Below are 17,722 nucleotides of genomic sequence, written 5' to 3'. Positions count from 1 at the left end.
TCCATTATAGCTACTGTGGTGACTATAATATGAAATCCTTATGACAATGATCTTCTTAATTACTTTCCAGTACTCCAAAATTGAAATTAACAACAAGTCGTTGCTCTGCATCCGTGGTTGAGTCAACAGATACCCAAATGAATATATTTTTAAAGGATTCAGTAAATAAATCCATGTCTAAAATAAAACCAAAAGAACCTTAAACAGGACACAAACAGAAACGTCACTGACGTCAGATTTGTTCTATTTTACACATAGTCACAAAGTAAAATATGATACATTCACCAAGTTATAAGCGACATTACTTCTACCTACAATATTAATTCCAGGTTCAATAAAAATATGCGTCAGGATTCCGGTTTAATTTTATTTTTATTTATCTACGGTTCTATTTATTTCTTCGACTTATTGTAGAAGTAACCAATCTTAACAAAATTTATGAAAATGTGTCATTCCTTTCGTAGTCAACTTTAGCAGGAATAATATAATTTAAGCTTACACAACAGAAAAACAAGAACAAAATTCATTTTGGTTCAGTGAAGGTTAATAAATATGAGTTATAAGCGACATAACTTCTACTTACAATATTAATTCCAAGTTCAATAAAAATATGCATCAGGAATCCGGTTTAATTTTATTTTTATTTATCTACGGTTCTATTTATTTCTTCGACATTAGAAGTAACCAATCTTAATAAAATTTATGAAAATGTGTCATTCCTTTCATAGTCAACTTTAGCAGGAATAATATAATATAAGCTTACACAACAGAAAAACTAGAACAAAATTCATTTTGATTCAGTGAAGGTTAATAAATATGAATGGATGAAGGTGTATGTACGTATAAGTATACGGATGTTTACCTTATTTATGGATGCGTGAATAATGATAGATCGAAATTTGAGTGAACTTCAATATAGATGTTAAGGATTACCTGATTATATTGCATATTAACATGAATGTATAATATTTTTAAGATAATTGTTGGTTAGCTGTTGAATAGGTACTTGTCTTGTTTATCATTTCCCGATTTTATAAATCGTTTACTAAAAATCGGTATAAGGTAAATTGTCCGCAGATGCCCGAGGTTTTTGCCGATATCCTCTATAATTTGCACCATTCAACTCAGCGTGGGTGCCGTCGCTTGCCAATGGATAGTCACAATTTCCTCTCGACCGCCAACCACGTGCTGTATTGTTATAGTTTTGGCCGTGCAATAACTCATTGATGTTATGACGTTTTGAATAAAAGGTTGTGGTCGCTCGATCATATATTTCGCTTTTAGCAGTGTTGTACGGGTAAGGTGATGAAGATCGCCCAACAGTACCTGCAATTTCACCAAACAGAACGGGGGATGCATTTAATGCTTTGACGCAATGGTTCTGTATAGGCAATCGACGATTTTGCGGGATGTAGTCATTGTCTTGGGCCTGCTCCTCGGAAGTATTCTCAAATTTAGCAATCTTTTCGTAGGGTAGTGGCGATGGATTATAGCTTATTTGAGGCACGTTTGGATTTATCTCTTGTTGGCCCATGCTGTAGCTGTCAGGTTTAAAATATTGGTGCTTAGCTAGCGGAGTAAAACCGGAACTAAGGAAACCACCGATAGTGGGTTTGCTTAAGGGGAAGCTGCGTGGCGATGATGTTAATGTAGGTTTCCAGCTCGAATTGTGAGTTTCGGGTTCTTTGATGTTAACCACGGGTGGCGGAGCATAGCTTTCCAATGAAATTGCTTTCGGCAGATATAACTCTATTAACAATACAAAAAAGTTGAAAATTATTATATATATTAGTTGCTTTTATTGACAAGTTTAACAGGGGCATGCATTCGTATCCGAGTATATACATATATATATTGTATATGTATATATATTTGGCAGCACCACAAGCTCTTACATTTCTCATGCTCTTACATTTCTCATACATGCGCAGATGCAACCATGCGCTAGTTTTTGACATTCACTTTTCATTGTATTCGCTCAACCTAATAAAAATAAAATTTGGTTCCGCCCTTTTGACGTTTGGACCTCATAGAGGAAAGACGTTTCCTTAGCGACTCAATACCAAGTGCTATAAATGGTGACCCCACACGGTAAGTGAAATGGCGCTTAACGATATCTTGGCAGTATCTGGTGGCACACACCATGAGGAGTTCAATAAAAGTTCTACAACATTTCCACTAATCCCGCTGCCATCGATGTCAGGGGATAATATCGAGGCTTATTTTTACTCCCTCAACTTTTGGTTCGAGGCATCGGGTGTCACAACTGACGCGGCAAAGTTCAACATAGTTGCCGCCAGCATACCACAGGCCAAGCTTATGGAATTGCGTTCCATCATTGATGCTGCTCCCGCTACAGGGCGATACAAATACATCCAGACAAAATTGACGGAAAATTTTACCGAGAGTCAACAACGCCGCCTGCAACGCGTATTACGCGATATGCCATTAGGTGACCGCCGGCCGAGCGACCTGTTCAACGAAATGAAGCGCGCTGCTGGATCCACATTAAGTGAAAGTATTTTACATGATTTGTGGGTCAACCGTTTACCCCCATATGCACAATCAGCCATCATCGCAACGAACGTACCTATCCTAGACAAATTAAAAATCGCTGATTCCATATCAGAATCAATGCAGTTGCGTGAGGGGCGGTTACACGAAGTAGTCGCACCAATTCATACTACAGACAACGACCTGAGAGCCGAAATAGCTGAACTCAAACAACGCTTCGAGAACGTAATGAACACCGAGAAGTCCCAAGCGCGCTCCAGATCAAGAACACCGGCGCGACCTTATAACACAAATGCAGCTGACCTGTGCTGGTATCATGCCAAATTCGGGACAGAAGCTAAGAAATGTCGCCAACCGTGTAAATTCACTCAACAATCATCGCAAAACAACAAACAATAGGGGTGCTCCGCCAACGGCATTTCAGAGATCGCCAAACGCTCTCTGTCGCTTACGAATATTCGACACATCAACTAAAATAACTTTTCTTATTTATTTGCCGCAAACAGTTCACCAATACAAGTTTTTGGGGCAGTCATGCCTCGCCTTAACCTAAATTTGCGCAGGGATTTTGTATGGAGCTTTGTGATTGCAGATGTATCACAGGCTATTATCGGAACTGATTTTTTACCACACTATGATCTCCTTCCTAACCTCAACGGAAGATGTTTGCTCGAACGCAAAACAGCAATTAAGTCAGTTTGCACAGTGGCACGTATTGAAGCATCAATCATATCAACCATAACTTTTGCTTCTGATTTTTCAAACTTGTTGCGACAATTTAATGACAGTACTCGACCACCGCCTCCAGGCTATACAACGAAGTCTACAGTGGTTCACCGTATTATCACGACCGGTCAGCCTGTTTTCGCTCGGCCTAGACGGCTCTCGGCTGAAAAGCTCAGCGCAGCGCGCGCCGAATTTGAACTTCTAATGAAACTTGGCATATGTCGGCCGTCCAGCAGTAACTGGGCAAGTCCGTTACATATGGTGCGCAAGGCGGATGGATCGTGGAGACCATGCGGCGATTATCGCGCACTTAACGCTGTTACCGATCCCGACATATATCCTTCGCCATTTCTTCACGATTTTAGTCATATTCTGTCCGGCAAGAAAATTTTTTCAAAAATCGATCTGCAGAGGGCCTTCCACCAGATCCCAATCGATCCCGAGGACATATGCAAAACGGCGATAACGACCCCCTTTGTGTTGTACGAGTTTACACACATGACTTTTGGGTTGCGCAATGCAGCGCAAACCTTTCAGAGAGTCATCAACGAAGTTTTTCGAGGTGTAAATAATGTTTTCGTCTACTTGGATGATATATGCGTCGCGTCAAGCTCACCAGAAGAGCATCGCACACACCTGCATACTGTTTTTCAACGACTACGTCAACATAAGTTAACCGTTCATGTATCAAAATCAGTGTTTGGGGTATCAGAGCTGCAGTTCTTAGGTCATGTTATAACAAAAGATGGAATTAAGCCACTACCCAGCCGCGTCGAAACGATTCGATTGTACAAACTCCCCACTGTTGCAAAGGAGCTCAAACGTTTCCTAGCTATGACTAATTTCTACAGACCGCTGTTACCAAACCCACTCTTGCACCAAGCTCCGCTTTTCAGAATGTGTTCAGGAAATAGGCGCAATGATAAAACACCGCTAACATGGACGGATGACAACGTCAGACATTTTGAGGCATGCAAGGAAGATCTCGCGAACTGTGCACTCTTGGCGCATCCAAGCCCAGACGCTCCGCTTTCATTATGGGTCGACGCATCCGACTATGCTGCAGGTGCCGCACTACATCAGATCGTAAATGGAGTCCCTCAACCTTTAGGATTTTTCCAGCGGTTTTTTACGAAATCCGAACAGCGATATAGTACGTATGATAGAGAGTTGACAGCGATGTTTCTCGCTATTCGCCACTTCCGGTTTCTGCTCGAAGGAAGAAATTGCCATGTGTATACGGATCACAAGCCGCTCATTTACACCTTTAAACAGCGACCAGAAAAAGCATCCGATCGGCAAGCACGCCAACTAGACTTCATTGCCCAAATCACCATAGATATTCGGCACATATCAGGGGGAAAAAATATAGCAGCTGATCTACTGTCACGAATTCAAGCCATAGCTGCAGATCCAATAAATTTTGATGACCTCGCAGATGATCAAGCTAACAACGACGAGCTGAAATCGTACTTAGAAGGTAAAGTTAGACACTCACTTCAACTAACCAGTTTTGTTCACCCTTTCAGTACCAAGAAAATATATTGCGATACCTCGACTGGTCGAATACGTCCGTTCGTAACAGAACGGTACACGAGTAACAACCAAACTGATGACTGAACGTTTTGTCTGGCCCGGAATACAGAAAGTTAGCCGCCAGTTTGCCAAGCAATGGATGCATTGCCAACGAAACAAAGTAATCCGCCACAACTCATCATCGTTTCAACGCCGCGCTTGCCCCGGCCAACGGTTTTCGCACCTGCATATCGACATAGTGGGACCTTTCCTGCTTTCCGATGGTAACCGTTATTGTCTCACCGTACTCGATCGATTCACACGATGGCCGGATGCTTTCGCAATTCCAGACATCACAGCAGAGACTGATGGTAAATATCTGCTTGAACTGACGCTTCCAACGCGGTCATTAACCGATCTAACGTCTTTGTCAAAAGGTACAGGGTTGCCTGATGCGTCCGTCGAATATTGGCTACCCTGTAGTCTGGTGGCCTGCTATGGAAAAGAAATACAACCAAACCAAGCTAAACAAGAAACAAAGATCAGCAGGTGTCTTAACTACAGGAGCGCTTAGTATCAGTTCTGCTGAAGCACTTAACACATCTGCTAACACATCTGTTACCATTAGGCTTATACATAATAACAATCGCCACATGCAGCGCTATGAGACTCAGAGATATAGGAAGCTGGACAACAAGATTGTACGGTCACAGCAAGATGCTCCTACAGGGACCCTCACTGCTCAAAAACAAATCAGACAATCACAATACCCGACCTCAATTTCAAGAAAGACTTTATGGTACGTTTTCCACCGAGAGCCGAATGGAAGGTAGGGAAAGTGATTGGTAGATTTGATGTCGAAATATACACGGATGGTGCTAAGATGAACTGTGGTATGGGAGTTGGCTTCCATTCGGAGACCTCTCAACCTATCTCAGCAATTCGACTTCCTGCCTAAGAGAGCGTCTTCCAGGCAGAACTATTAGCCATCAGAGAAGCATGCGATTCACTAAATTACTACTAAGAAATTAGTGCAAGAGTAGCTATTTTGCAGACAGTAAAAGCAGCTATCAAGGCCTTATACTCCAACTCCATTTCATCCAAATAAGGCATCTGTAGCAAAAGCATTAATAAGTGGCTGGGTATCGCGTTTTGGTGTTCCTGTGGACATAACGTCGGACCTCGGTCGACAGTTTGAGAGCAACTTATTTCGACAACTGCTGCAGATTCTAGACGTTACGCACTTACGAACAACAGCCTACCATCCGCAGACGAATGACATAATTGAACGATGGCACCGAACGTTTAAGACAGCTATTTTGTGCCACAATGTAAACCAATGGACGTCTTCTCTTCCATTAATCCTACTGGGACTTCGCAGCTCTTTCAAGCCCGATATAGATGCCTCCCCCGCCGAACTCGTTTACGGGACCACTTTACGTTTGCCTTATGAGTTCTTCGTGGATAATAGCAAACCAACCAACCCGAAATAGAGACCGTAACGCAGCTGCGCCGAGTCATGCGCGAATTATGTGCTGTCGATACTACTTGGCACAACAGGCAGAAGTCTTTCGTACATTCAGACCTTAGCAAATGCGAGCAGGTGTTTGTACGAGATCTATCAGTAAAACCATCATTACCAGCTCCATACAAAGGACCGTTCAAAGTATTACATCGCTACTCGAAGTATTTTGTCGTCGATGTCAATCATGAAGCCGTGAATATCTCGGTCGACCGCTTAAAGCCAGCATTCATCGCCGTACCGTCTCTCTAGAAGGGGAGTACTGTGGCAGCACCACAAGCTCTTACATTTCTCATACATACGCAGATGCAACCATGCACTAGTTTTTGACATTCACTTTTCATTGTATTCGCTCAACCTAATAAAAATAAAATTTGGTTCCGCCCTTTTGACTTTTGGACCTCATAGAGGAAAGACGTTTCTTTAGCGACTCAATACCAAGTGCTATATATATATGCATTTGTAATTATTGAAATGTAAAAATCTATGTATTGAATGTCCCATTAAGATCGTTTATTAAATTTAGAGGCACTTTTTTATGGCATGAGTAAATATTTTGCTTTAGTCATAACCAATTACAAGAAACGCACAATGCCTAGAATTTGTGAAAATCCACTATAGAAATAGTGAAAGTTTTTTCTGAATATCGAGCAGCGGCGATGTGAAGTTGCTACCAAGATCAAATGATTTAAAGCCGTTAAAAAGGTATTGGATGTTTTTCGATAGAAAACGTTTTAGTTTTATCCTAAGTTTTCCAATTATCGCAGTTTGGCGGTTTTAATAAGGCATCTGGAGCTCGAAAAATTATTTTAGACCAAACCAACGTTAACAAGCAAAACTGCCGCATGGTGTACTGAAAAAAACAGTGACACTTGCTACACAGGTCATGAAATCATGGTCCTATTGCGAACGAAGCTCCCAGGACGCATTATATCACGAAACAATGAAGTTAAATGACCGTCTTCAGTCTTCTTTCTTTAGGGATAATTTCTAGGTAGTCTAAAATTTCTATACCTATACTAAAGGGAAGTCTACAGAAACTGTCTTACACTCACTCGTCGGTTTGCTAGACAAAGAGTTTGCATGGGTTGCTTTCGTAGATATAGAAGGCGCCTTTATGGATATTCCGCGCTCAAACATGGCCGCACTTAGAAGCTGGGCTGAGAGCAGGGGACTCGGTATAAGCCCCACAAAAACTGAAATAATTCCCTTTACAAAGAAACAGGCTCCACGATAGTTTTTAAGGGTGTGGGGACTCCTTTGAAAGAGAATGTCAAGTATCTAGGACTCATATTAGGCAGGAAACTCACGTGGAAACCTAATATTGAGGAAAGAGTAAAGAAAGCCATCTTGAAAAAAAGCGGTCGGTAATAAATGGAGACTAACACCTCGTGTTACACTTTAGTTCTATACTTCTGTAGTTATATATATATAAATAACTGGCGCGTATACCCTTTTTGGGTATTTGGCTGAGCTCCTCCTCCTATTTGTGGTGTGCGTCTTGTTGTTGTTCCACAAATGGAGGGACCTACTCAGAACGGCAAATATTTTTATGAGGAGCTTTTTCATGGCAAAAATACACTCGGAGATTTGCCTTTGCCTGCGGAGGGGCGGTCGCTATTAGAAAAATGTTTTTCTCAATTTTGGTGTTTCACCGAGATTCGAACCTGTATTCTCTTTGTGAATTCCGAATGGTAGACACACACCAACCCATTCGGCTACGGCGGCCTTCTGTAGTTAGGCCAATCTTAACTTGCATGTACAGCGTTTTTATGCATCTCTGGCGCTTCAAGGACTATCCCAAAGAAAGCGCTGGAAGTGCTAGTCAGTTTACCTGTACTAAATTTGGTAGGGAAACACGTTGCTCAGACTCAAAAGTATGGCGCTATGGAAAGACCGGTGGTTTGGCCCCGCTTCTATTTTGCACTCCCTGAATAGTTACAAACAAGAAATAGACTACTCTATTCCTAGACTCACCTTCGAAAGGCTTTTCAAGACGAGTATACCGTCAAGAAGGGAGTGACAGACACCAAGGCCATGGAGAAGGGGGAAATTAAATTTTTGGACAGATGGTTCGAAGTTAGACGGTAAGATTGGGTATGGAGTATTATCGAAGGCATTAGGACTGGAACTATCGGTTCGATTGCCAGACTACTGCAGCGGCTATCAGGCAGACGCCACAATTATATACAATATATATATATAATACCATATATGTATAGGCCCACAAAACGGTTTTTGTCAAATACGGCAATTTGGCTTATTGAAAAATGGGCGTCATCCTTGAACACCATAAGTTGGCCTGAGCCCGCGATGAACACTTTTTACAGAGCCTCGATTTTCCTAATACAATTGTACCAATTTGTAATTGTTGTTGAGTCGTAAATTTTCCGTAATGCAATGTTAAAGAATACGGAAAAAATTATGTATTTAGTTTGAGATTAGTCACGCGTGTAGTAGCGGGCTATTCAAAATAACACCTGTTATTGGAAAACCTTTTAGTTAGCAACACGACTCCAGTTTAGGTAATTTAGTTTTTGAAGTAAAAACTTCTTTAGAATCGTTGGGAGTGATTTGAGACTCGATGAAACGAAAAAGCGACACTACGAAGCGTTATATGTTGATATACGTATATGTGTGTGGCTGCGTACTGCTGAGCCACGCTAGTATAGTGAGTATTGTAGTATGTATACTACATTGCCTATTAAATACTTGTTTTGGGGTTTAGTTCAAGCGTCATACGTATGTATGTTTGTATGTATGCTAGTACGTATGTGTGCGCGCCTGCGTATTACGGAGCCACGGTGAGCGAGAAGGCATTATGTATACCTATACTACACTACCTAATACTTGCTTAGACCAAGCGTCCTACGAATGTTTGTGTGTATGTTAGTACGTCTGTGTAATATACGCGTTACGACGCTCATAATAGCAACCGCGTGTGCTGTATTCCGTCCGTATTTTTATATTCGTAAATATTCTCATTTTTAAATATTTACCGCAATTGCAGACGGTGTTGCAATATACCACAATCAAAATGACGGTGCTCGTATTGTAACTCCACAGATAGATCTGAATGCACAGCAACTAGAATCACTGTCTGTTGAGCTCTCTAAAGTGGAAGAAATATGTGCATGCGAAACCAGATTGAGCAATGGAAAAACAGTTTTAATTGTGGCAATTTATATTTCACCGAATCAATCAATAAATAGCAACACGGAATTCATTCACGAAAATTTAATAAAGTATACACCAGAAGTATCGCGGATACTTAGAAAAGATTACGATAAAGTTCCAATGATTTTAAGTGGCGATTTTAACGTTAATTTTGCATTGGACACAGCAGTTCCTTTAATTGACTTTGTCAATACAACATTCAATTTAAAAATGTGTAACAATCGCACTGAATGGACAACACGATCAAAAACAACAATTGACGCGGTATTTCAAAGATATGCTGACAACATCGAAACCAAAGCATTTGTATCATATTTTAGCTATCATAAGCCACTCGTATCATTTGTTGAAATTGAAAGCATTGAGGATGAATAATAATAAAATGAAGAAAACAAAATATGAACTTTATAGCAATATTATAATGAACCTATAATTATCCCGCTCGTAATGCTGCTTTCGTCTTATTCTCTCTCAGTTTGTTTTACGGAAGGTTTCACTTCTATCGCGTCTAACCGTTAGACTGGTATTTTTTTTGTCATTTTTTCTTTGAAATGTATATACTGCGAGGGTATGTGGGTTTCACAGTATTTGCTTCAATATTTCAAATCCCAGGGAGTTGTTTTAAGGCATTGAGCCGTTCAGTAATTTTCTTATTCTTCACTACTTGCAACAAGTAGTAATAAGATCTTACCATCGCGAAGCTCACTCACTGTGATAATTTCAGTATTTACCGCACATATGGCCTTGTGTATAGCAAAGTATGGAAGTTGTAAGATGAGTTTGTTTTGGTCCGCCGACTCGATGGTAATACAATATGTTTGCGGTCACTTGTGTTTCGTTTAATTGAAGGTAAATTGGGGAAGTCACAGAGGTCAGATATATTAATTTTTTTCGGTTTTTGTTTAAGCTTTTACCTATTTTTTGACTCTGAAGTTATCTGTTAGCAAGGCAAACTAATTAGTCTTCACTGTAGTTAAAACAATTGAGTTTTAGGTTGAAACTTCTTCTCTTCTTCTTCTTGGTTGGCGCGATAACCGCTTCCGTGATTTTGGCTGAGTATAAAGAGCGCCTCAATCGCTTTTTTCCCTTCCTAACTGGCGTCGTTTGGAAACACCAAGTGAATCAAGACCTTATCTACCTGATTTTTCCGAATATTTCAGAGCCAGAGCGTTTATATCATTTCGGACGACATGACGAAGCCAACTGTTGGATCTTTATTCGCTGCACTATGTCTATGTCGTCGTAAAAGTCATTCAGCTCACCATAGCCTACGATATTCGCCGCCTCTAACGTGCAAAGGTCCAAAAATATTCCGCAGAATCTTTTTTCTCAAACACTCGAAGGGACGCCTCATCGGATGTTGTTATCGTCCAGGCTTCTGCGCAATACGATAGGACGGGCATGATGAGAGCCCACATTGCAAAAACCGCTGCTTTCGTTATCACATATAGAAAAAATATCTGCAAATTAGGCAAACTCAGAAGGGAATTGGACAAACGTAATATTCACGGGTGAATCTTCCTTTTCGTTGAGTAATTGCATACGTCGGTCTTGGTGTTCTACTGAACTGTTAAGCAACCAGTTAAAGTTCAGTTTGGGGCCGCTTCTACGAAAAAGAATTTGGCCGTTTATTTGTGTTTACCGCCTACTTGAGTGTAGTTCTGATGAATAAAATTCAAATAAAACATTATTACAGTCAGCTGCGAAGATGTTTGGAAGAACTAACCAACCTTGTATTTCACAAGAAGGCAATGGTCTCAGACATCAAAGCCGAAGGTGTGTAGAGTGGAAACACCAAAATGCAATTGAAATAAAACGTCCTTCACAGACGCCTGATGCCAACCTATTGAAAAGTTTTGAGCAATAGTTAACCAAGAACTCAGAGGTAAACAAATATGGACCCCCAAACAGTTATTAAGGAAAACTCGGCTGATTTGCAGCCGATTAGCTCCAAAACTTGCGCAGAAATTAACACCAAGTATGACTCGACGATGTGAATCCATTATAGCTACTGTGGTGACTATAATATGAAATCTTTATGACGCTGATCTTCTTAGTTACTTTCCAGTACTCCAAAATTGAAATTGACAAGTCGTTGCTCTGCATCCGTGGTTGCGTCAACAGATATCCAAATGAATATATTTATAAAGGATTCAGTAAATAAATCCATGTGTTTAAAATAAAACCAAAAGAACCTTAAACAGGATACAAACAGAAACGTCACTGACGTCAGATTTGTTCCATTTTACACATAGTCGCAAAAGTAAAATATGATACATTCACCAAGTTATAAGCGACATAACTTCCACCTACAATATTAATTCCAGATTCAATAAAAATATGCATCAGGAATCCAGTTTAATTTTATTTTTATTTATCTACGGTTCTATTTATTTCTTCGACATTAGAAGTAACGGTAATAAATGGAGACTAACACCTCGTGTTACACATTGGTTCTATACTTCCGTAGTTATATATATATATAACTGGCGCGTACACCCTTTTTGGGTATTTGGCTGAGCTCCTCCTCCTATTTGTGGAGTGCGTCTTGTTGTTGTTCCACAAATGGAGGGACCTATTCAGAACGGCAAATATTTTTATGAGGAGCTTTTTCATGGCAAAAATACACTCGGAGATTTGCCTTTGCCTGCGGAGGGGCGGTCGCTATTAGAAAAATGTTTTTCTCAATTTTGGTGTTTCACCGAGATTCGAACCTGTATTCTCTTTGTGAATTCCGAATGGTAGACACACACCAACCCATTCGGCTACGGCGGCCTTCTGTAGTTAGGCCAATCTTAACTTGCATGTACAGCGTTTTTATGCATCTCTGGCGCTTCAAGGACTATCCCAAAGAAAGCGCTGGAAGTGCTAGTCAGTTTACCTGTACTAAATTTGGTAGGGAAACACGTTGCTCAGACTCAAAAGTATGGCGCTATGGAAAGACCGGTGGTTTGGCCCCGCTTCTATTTTGCACTCCCTGAATAGTTACAAACAAGAAATAGACTACTCTATTCCTAGACTCACCTTCGAAAGGCTTTTCAAGACGAGTATACCGTCAAGAAGGGAGTGACAGACACCAAGGCCATGGAGAAGGGGGAAATTAAATTTTTGGACAGATGGTTCGAAGTTAGACGGTAAGATTGGGTATGGAGTATTATCGAAGGCATTAGGACTGGAACTATCGGTTCGATTGCCAGACTACTGCAGCGGCTATCAGGCAGACGCCACAATTATATACAATATATATATATAATACCATATATGTATAGGCCCACAAAACGGTTTTTGTCAAATACGGCAATTTGGCTTATTGAAAAATGGGCGTCATCCTTGAACACCATAAGTTGGCCTGAGCCCGCGATGAACACTTTTTACAGAGCCTCGATTTTCCTAATACAATTGTACCAATTTGTAATTGTTGTTGAGTCGTAAATTTTCCGTAATGCAATGTTAAAGAATACGGAAAAAATTATGTATTTAGTTTGAGATTAGTCACGCGTGTAGTAGCGGGCTATTCAAAATAACACCTGTTATTGGAAAACCTTTTAGTTAGCAACACGACTCCAGTTTAGGTAATTTAGTTTTTGAAGTAAAAACTTCTTTAGAATCGTTGGGAGTGATTTGAGACTCGATGAAACGAAAAAGCGACACTACGAAGCGTTATATGTTGATATACGTATATGTGTGTGGCTGCGTACTGCTGAGCCACGCTAGTATAGTGAGTATTGTAGTATGTATACTACATTGCCTATTAAATACTTGTTTTGGGGTTTAGTTCAAGCGTCATACGTATGTATGTTTGTATGTATGCTAGTACGTATGTGTGCGCGCCTGCGTATTACGGAGCCACGGTGAGCGAGAAGGCATTATGTATACCTATACTACACTACCTAATACTTGCTTAGACCAAGCGTCCTACGAATGTTTGTGTGTATGTTAGTACGTCTGTGTAATATACGCGTTACGACGCTCATAATAGCAACCGCGTGTGCTGTATTCCGTCCGTATTTTTATATTCGTAAATATTCTCATTTTTAAATATTTACCGCAATTGCAGACGGTGTTGCAATATACCACAATCAAAATGACGGTGCTCGTATTGTAACTCCACAGATAGATCTGAATGCACAGCAACTAGAATCACTGTCTGTTGAAAAACAGTTTTAATTGTGGCAATTTATATTTCACCGAATCAATCAATAAATAGCAACACGGAATTCATTCACGAAAATTTAATAAAGTATACACCAGAAGTATCGCGGATACTTAGAAAAGATTACGATAAAGTTCCAATGATTTTAAGTGGCGATTTTAACGTTAATTTTGCATTGGACACAGCAGTTCCTTTAATTGACTTTGTCAATACAACATTCAATTTAAAAATGTGTAACAATCGCACTGAATGGACAACACGATCAAAAACAACAATTGACGCGGTATTTCAAAGATATGCTGACAACATCGAAACCAAAGCATTTGTATCATATTTTAGCTATCATAAGCCACTCGTATCATTTGTTGAAATTGAAAGCATTGAGGATGAATAATAATAAAATGAAGAAAACAAAATATGAACTTTATAGCAATATTATAATGAACCTATAATTATCCCGCTCGTAATGCTGCTTTCGTCTTATTCTCTCTCAGTTTGTTTTACGGAAGGTTTCACTTCTATCGCGTCTAACCGTTAGACTGGTATTTTTTTTGTCATTTTTTCTTTGAAATGTATATACTGCGAGGGTATGTGGGTTTCACAGTATTTGCTTCAATATTTCAAATACCAGGGAGTTGTTTTAAGGCATTGAGCCGTTCAGTAATTTTCTTATTCTTCACTACTTGCAACAAGTAGTAATAAGATCTTACCATCGCGAAGCTCACTCACTGTGATAATTTCAGTATTTACCGCACATATGGCCTTGTGTATAGCAAAGTATGGAAGTTGTAAGATGAGTTTGTTTTGGTCCGCCGACTCGATGGTAATACAATATGTTTGCGGTCACTTGTGTTTCGTTTAATTGAAGGTAAATTGGGGAAGTCACAGAGGTCAGATATATTAATTTTTTTCGGTTTTTGTTTAAGCTTTTACCTATTTTTTGACTCTGGAGTTATCTGTTAGCAAGGCAAACTAATTAGTCTTCACTGTAGTTAAAACAATTGAGTTTTAGGTTGAAACTTCTTCTCTTCTTCTTCTTGGTTGGCGCGATAACCGCTTCCGTGATTTTGGCTGAGTATAAAGAGCGCCTCAATCGCTTTTTTCCCTTCCTAACTGGCGTCGTTTGGAAACACCAAGTGAATCAAGACCTTATCTACCTGATTTTTCCGAATATTTCAGAGCCAGAGCGTTTATATCATTTCGGACGACATGACGAAGCCAACTGTTGGATCTTTATTCGCTGCACTATGTCTATGTCGTCGTAAAAGTCATTCAGCTCACCATAGCCTACGATATTCGCCGCCTCTAACGTGCAAAGGTCCAAAAATATTCCGCAGAATCTTTTTTCTCAAACACTCGAAGGGACGCCTCATCGGATGTTGTTATCGTCCAGGCTTCTGCGCAATACGATAGGACGGGCATGATGAGAGCCCACATTGCAAAAACCGCTGCTTTCGTTATCACATATAGAAAAAATATCTGCAAATTAGGCAAACTCAGAAGGGAATTGGACAAACGTAATATTCACGGGTGAATCTTCCTTTTCGTTGAGTAATTGCATACGTCGGTCTTGGTGTTCTACTGAACTGTTAAGCAACCAGTTAAAGTTCAGTTTGGGGCCGCTTCTACGAAAAAGAATTTGGCCGTTTATTTGTGTTTACCGCCTACTTGAGTGTAGTTCTGATGAATAAAATTAAAAAAAAAAACATTATTACATTCAGCTGCGAAGATGTTTGGAAGAACTAACCAACCTTGTATTTCACAAGAAGGCAATGGTCTCAGACATCAAAGCCGAAGGTGTGTAGAGTGGAAACACCAAAATGGAATTGAAATAAAACGTCCTTCACAGACGCCTGATGCCAACCTATTGAAAAGTTTTGAGCAATAGTTAACCAAGAACTCAGAGGTAAACAAATATGGACCCCCAAACAGTTATTAAGGAAAACTCGGCTGATTTGCAGCCGATTAGCTCCAAAACTTGCGCAGAAATTAACACCAAGTATGACTCGACGATGTGAATCCATTATAGCTACTGTGGTGACTATAATATGAAATCTTTATGACGCTGATCTTCTTAGTTACTTTCCAGTACTCCAAAATTGAAATTGACAAGTCGTTGCTCTGCATCCGTGGTTGCGTCAACAGATATCCAAATGAATATATTTATAAAGGATTCAGTAAATAAATCCATGTGTTTAAAATAAAACCAAAATAACCTTAAACAGGATACAAACAGAAACGTCACTGACGTCAGATTTGTTCCATTTTACACATAGTCGCAAAAGTAAAATATGATACATTCACCAAGTTATAAGCGACATAACTTCCACCTACAATATTAATTCCAGATTCAATAAAAATATGCATCAGGAATCCAGTTTAATTTTATTTTTATTTATCTACGGTTCTATTTATTTCTTCGACATTAGAAGTAACGGTAATAAATGGAGACTAACACCTCGTGTTACACATTGGTTCTATACTTCCGTAGTTATATATATATATAACTGGCGCGTACACCCTTTTTGGGTATTTGGCTGAGCTCCTCCTCCTATTTGTGGAGTGCGTCTTGTTGTTGTTCCACAAATGGAGGGACCTATTCAGAACGGCAAATATTTTTATGAGGAGCTTTTTCATGGCAAAAATACGCTCGGAGATTTGCCTTTGCCTGCGGAAAGGGGGTCGCTATAAGAAAAATGTTTTTCTCAATTTTGTGAATTCCGAATGGTAGTCACACACCAAGCCATTCGGCTACGGCGGCCTTCTGTAGTTAGGCCAATCTTAACTTGCATGTACAGCGTCTTTATGCATCTCAGGCGCTTTAAGGACTATCCCAAAGAAAGCGCAGGAAGTGCTAGTCAGTTTACCTGTACTAAATTTGGTAGGGAAACACGTTGCTCAGACTCAAAAGTATGGCGCTATGGAAAGACCGGTGGCTTGGCCCCGCTTCTATTTTGAACTCCCTGAATAGTTACAAACAAGAAATAGACTACTCTAGTCCTAGACTCACCTTCGAAATGCTTTTTAAGACGAGTATACCGTCAAGAAGGGAGTGACAGACTCGAAGGCTATGGAGAAGGGGGGAAATAAATTGTTGTACAGATGGTTCCAAGTTAGACGGTAAGATTGGGTATGGAGTATTTGGAAGGAATTAGGACTGGAACTATCGGTTCGACTACCAGAATACTGCAGCGTCTATCAGGCAGAGGTTTTAGCTATAAAGGAAGTGGCTGCATGCCGTAACAAAAACGACTATAAATATATTCTCGGATATCCGGGCAGATAGAGGGCTCTCTAGAGAACAAACATTATACCATGGCGGCATTCTTGGATATAGAAGGCGCCTTTAGCAATGTTAGTACAGATGCCATTCAACGGGCGTTAAAAGACTTAGAGGTGGACAATTGCATCAGTAATTTGGTCACCTCTATGCTAGAAACTAGTATAATCAAAGCTAATATGGGTAATATCAGCATAACTAAGAAGGTCCACAGGGGCACTCCACAGGGGCACTCCACAGGAGGAAGTATTGTCTCCACTTCTCTGGTTATGCGTTATTAGGAAAGTCTTAACAAAACTTAATAAAGTTGGGGTAAAAGCAGTGACGTACGACGATGATGTGGTGTTAATGGCGTCAGGACTGTACCCTAATGCGATCAGTGAGATCATCCAAAGGGCGTTAGGCGAGTTTAACACTTTGGCCACAGGATGTGGCCTAGGATTAAACCCCCGTGAAACAGAACTTATGCTTTTCACCACCAGATACAAGGTACCAACTTTTAACCTACCAATTATCAACGTACAAACTCTCTCACTATCACCCAGCGCAAAGTATTTAGGGGTAATTTTGGACTCCAAACTAAGCTGGAAATTAAATGTTGAAGAACGGGTAAGGAAGGCAGAAACTGCTTTATATGCCTGTAAACGTATGCTTGGAAGAAGATGGGGTCTCCAACCTAAGCATACATTATTGCTGTATAAGACGGTTATACGACCTATTTTTTCGTATGGCTCGGTAGTTTGGTGGAAAGCTCTAGTGAGAGAGTACAATACCAAATTACTCGGCAGAATACAAAGATCAGCCTGTGCATAACGATCGGTGCAATCAGATCATG

At 40.2% G+C, this 17,722-nt stretch overlaps 1 protein-coding gene across 2 annotated transcripts in view; it reads right to left on the bottom strand.

Annotated features, from left to right (window-relative positions):
- Positions 1–622: 622 nt before the first annotated feature.
- LOC128869493 (uncharacterized) overlaps positions 623–17,722 on the bottom strand; it is an 83,054-nt gene continuing 65,954 nt past the window's right edge. For both annotated transcript variants that reach the window (XM_054112062.1, XM_054112063.1), the window contains exon 4: positions 623–1,749. In XM_054112062.1, coding sequence (XP_053968037.1) covers positions 1,046–1,749 — 704 coding nt within the window. In that variant the 3' untranslated portion in view covers positions 623–1,045. The remainder of the gene's footprint in view (positions 1,750–17,722) is intronic.

Source organism: Anastrepha ludens, chromosome X, assembly GCF_028408465.1.
Source record: "Anastrepha ludens isolate Willacy chromosome X, idAnaLude1.1, whole genome shotgun sequence".
NCBI lineage: Eukaryota > Metazoa > Arthropoda > Insecta > Diptera > Tephritidae > Anastrepha > Anastrepha ludens.
Note: the sequence above shows the minus strand (reverse complement) of the source record. Positions and strands in the feature narration are given on the sequence as shown.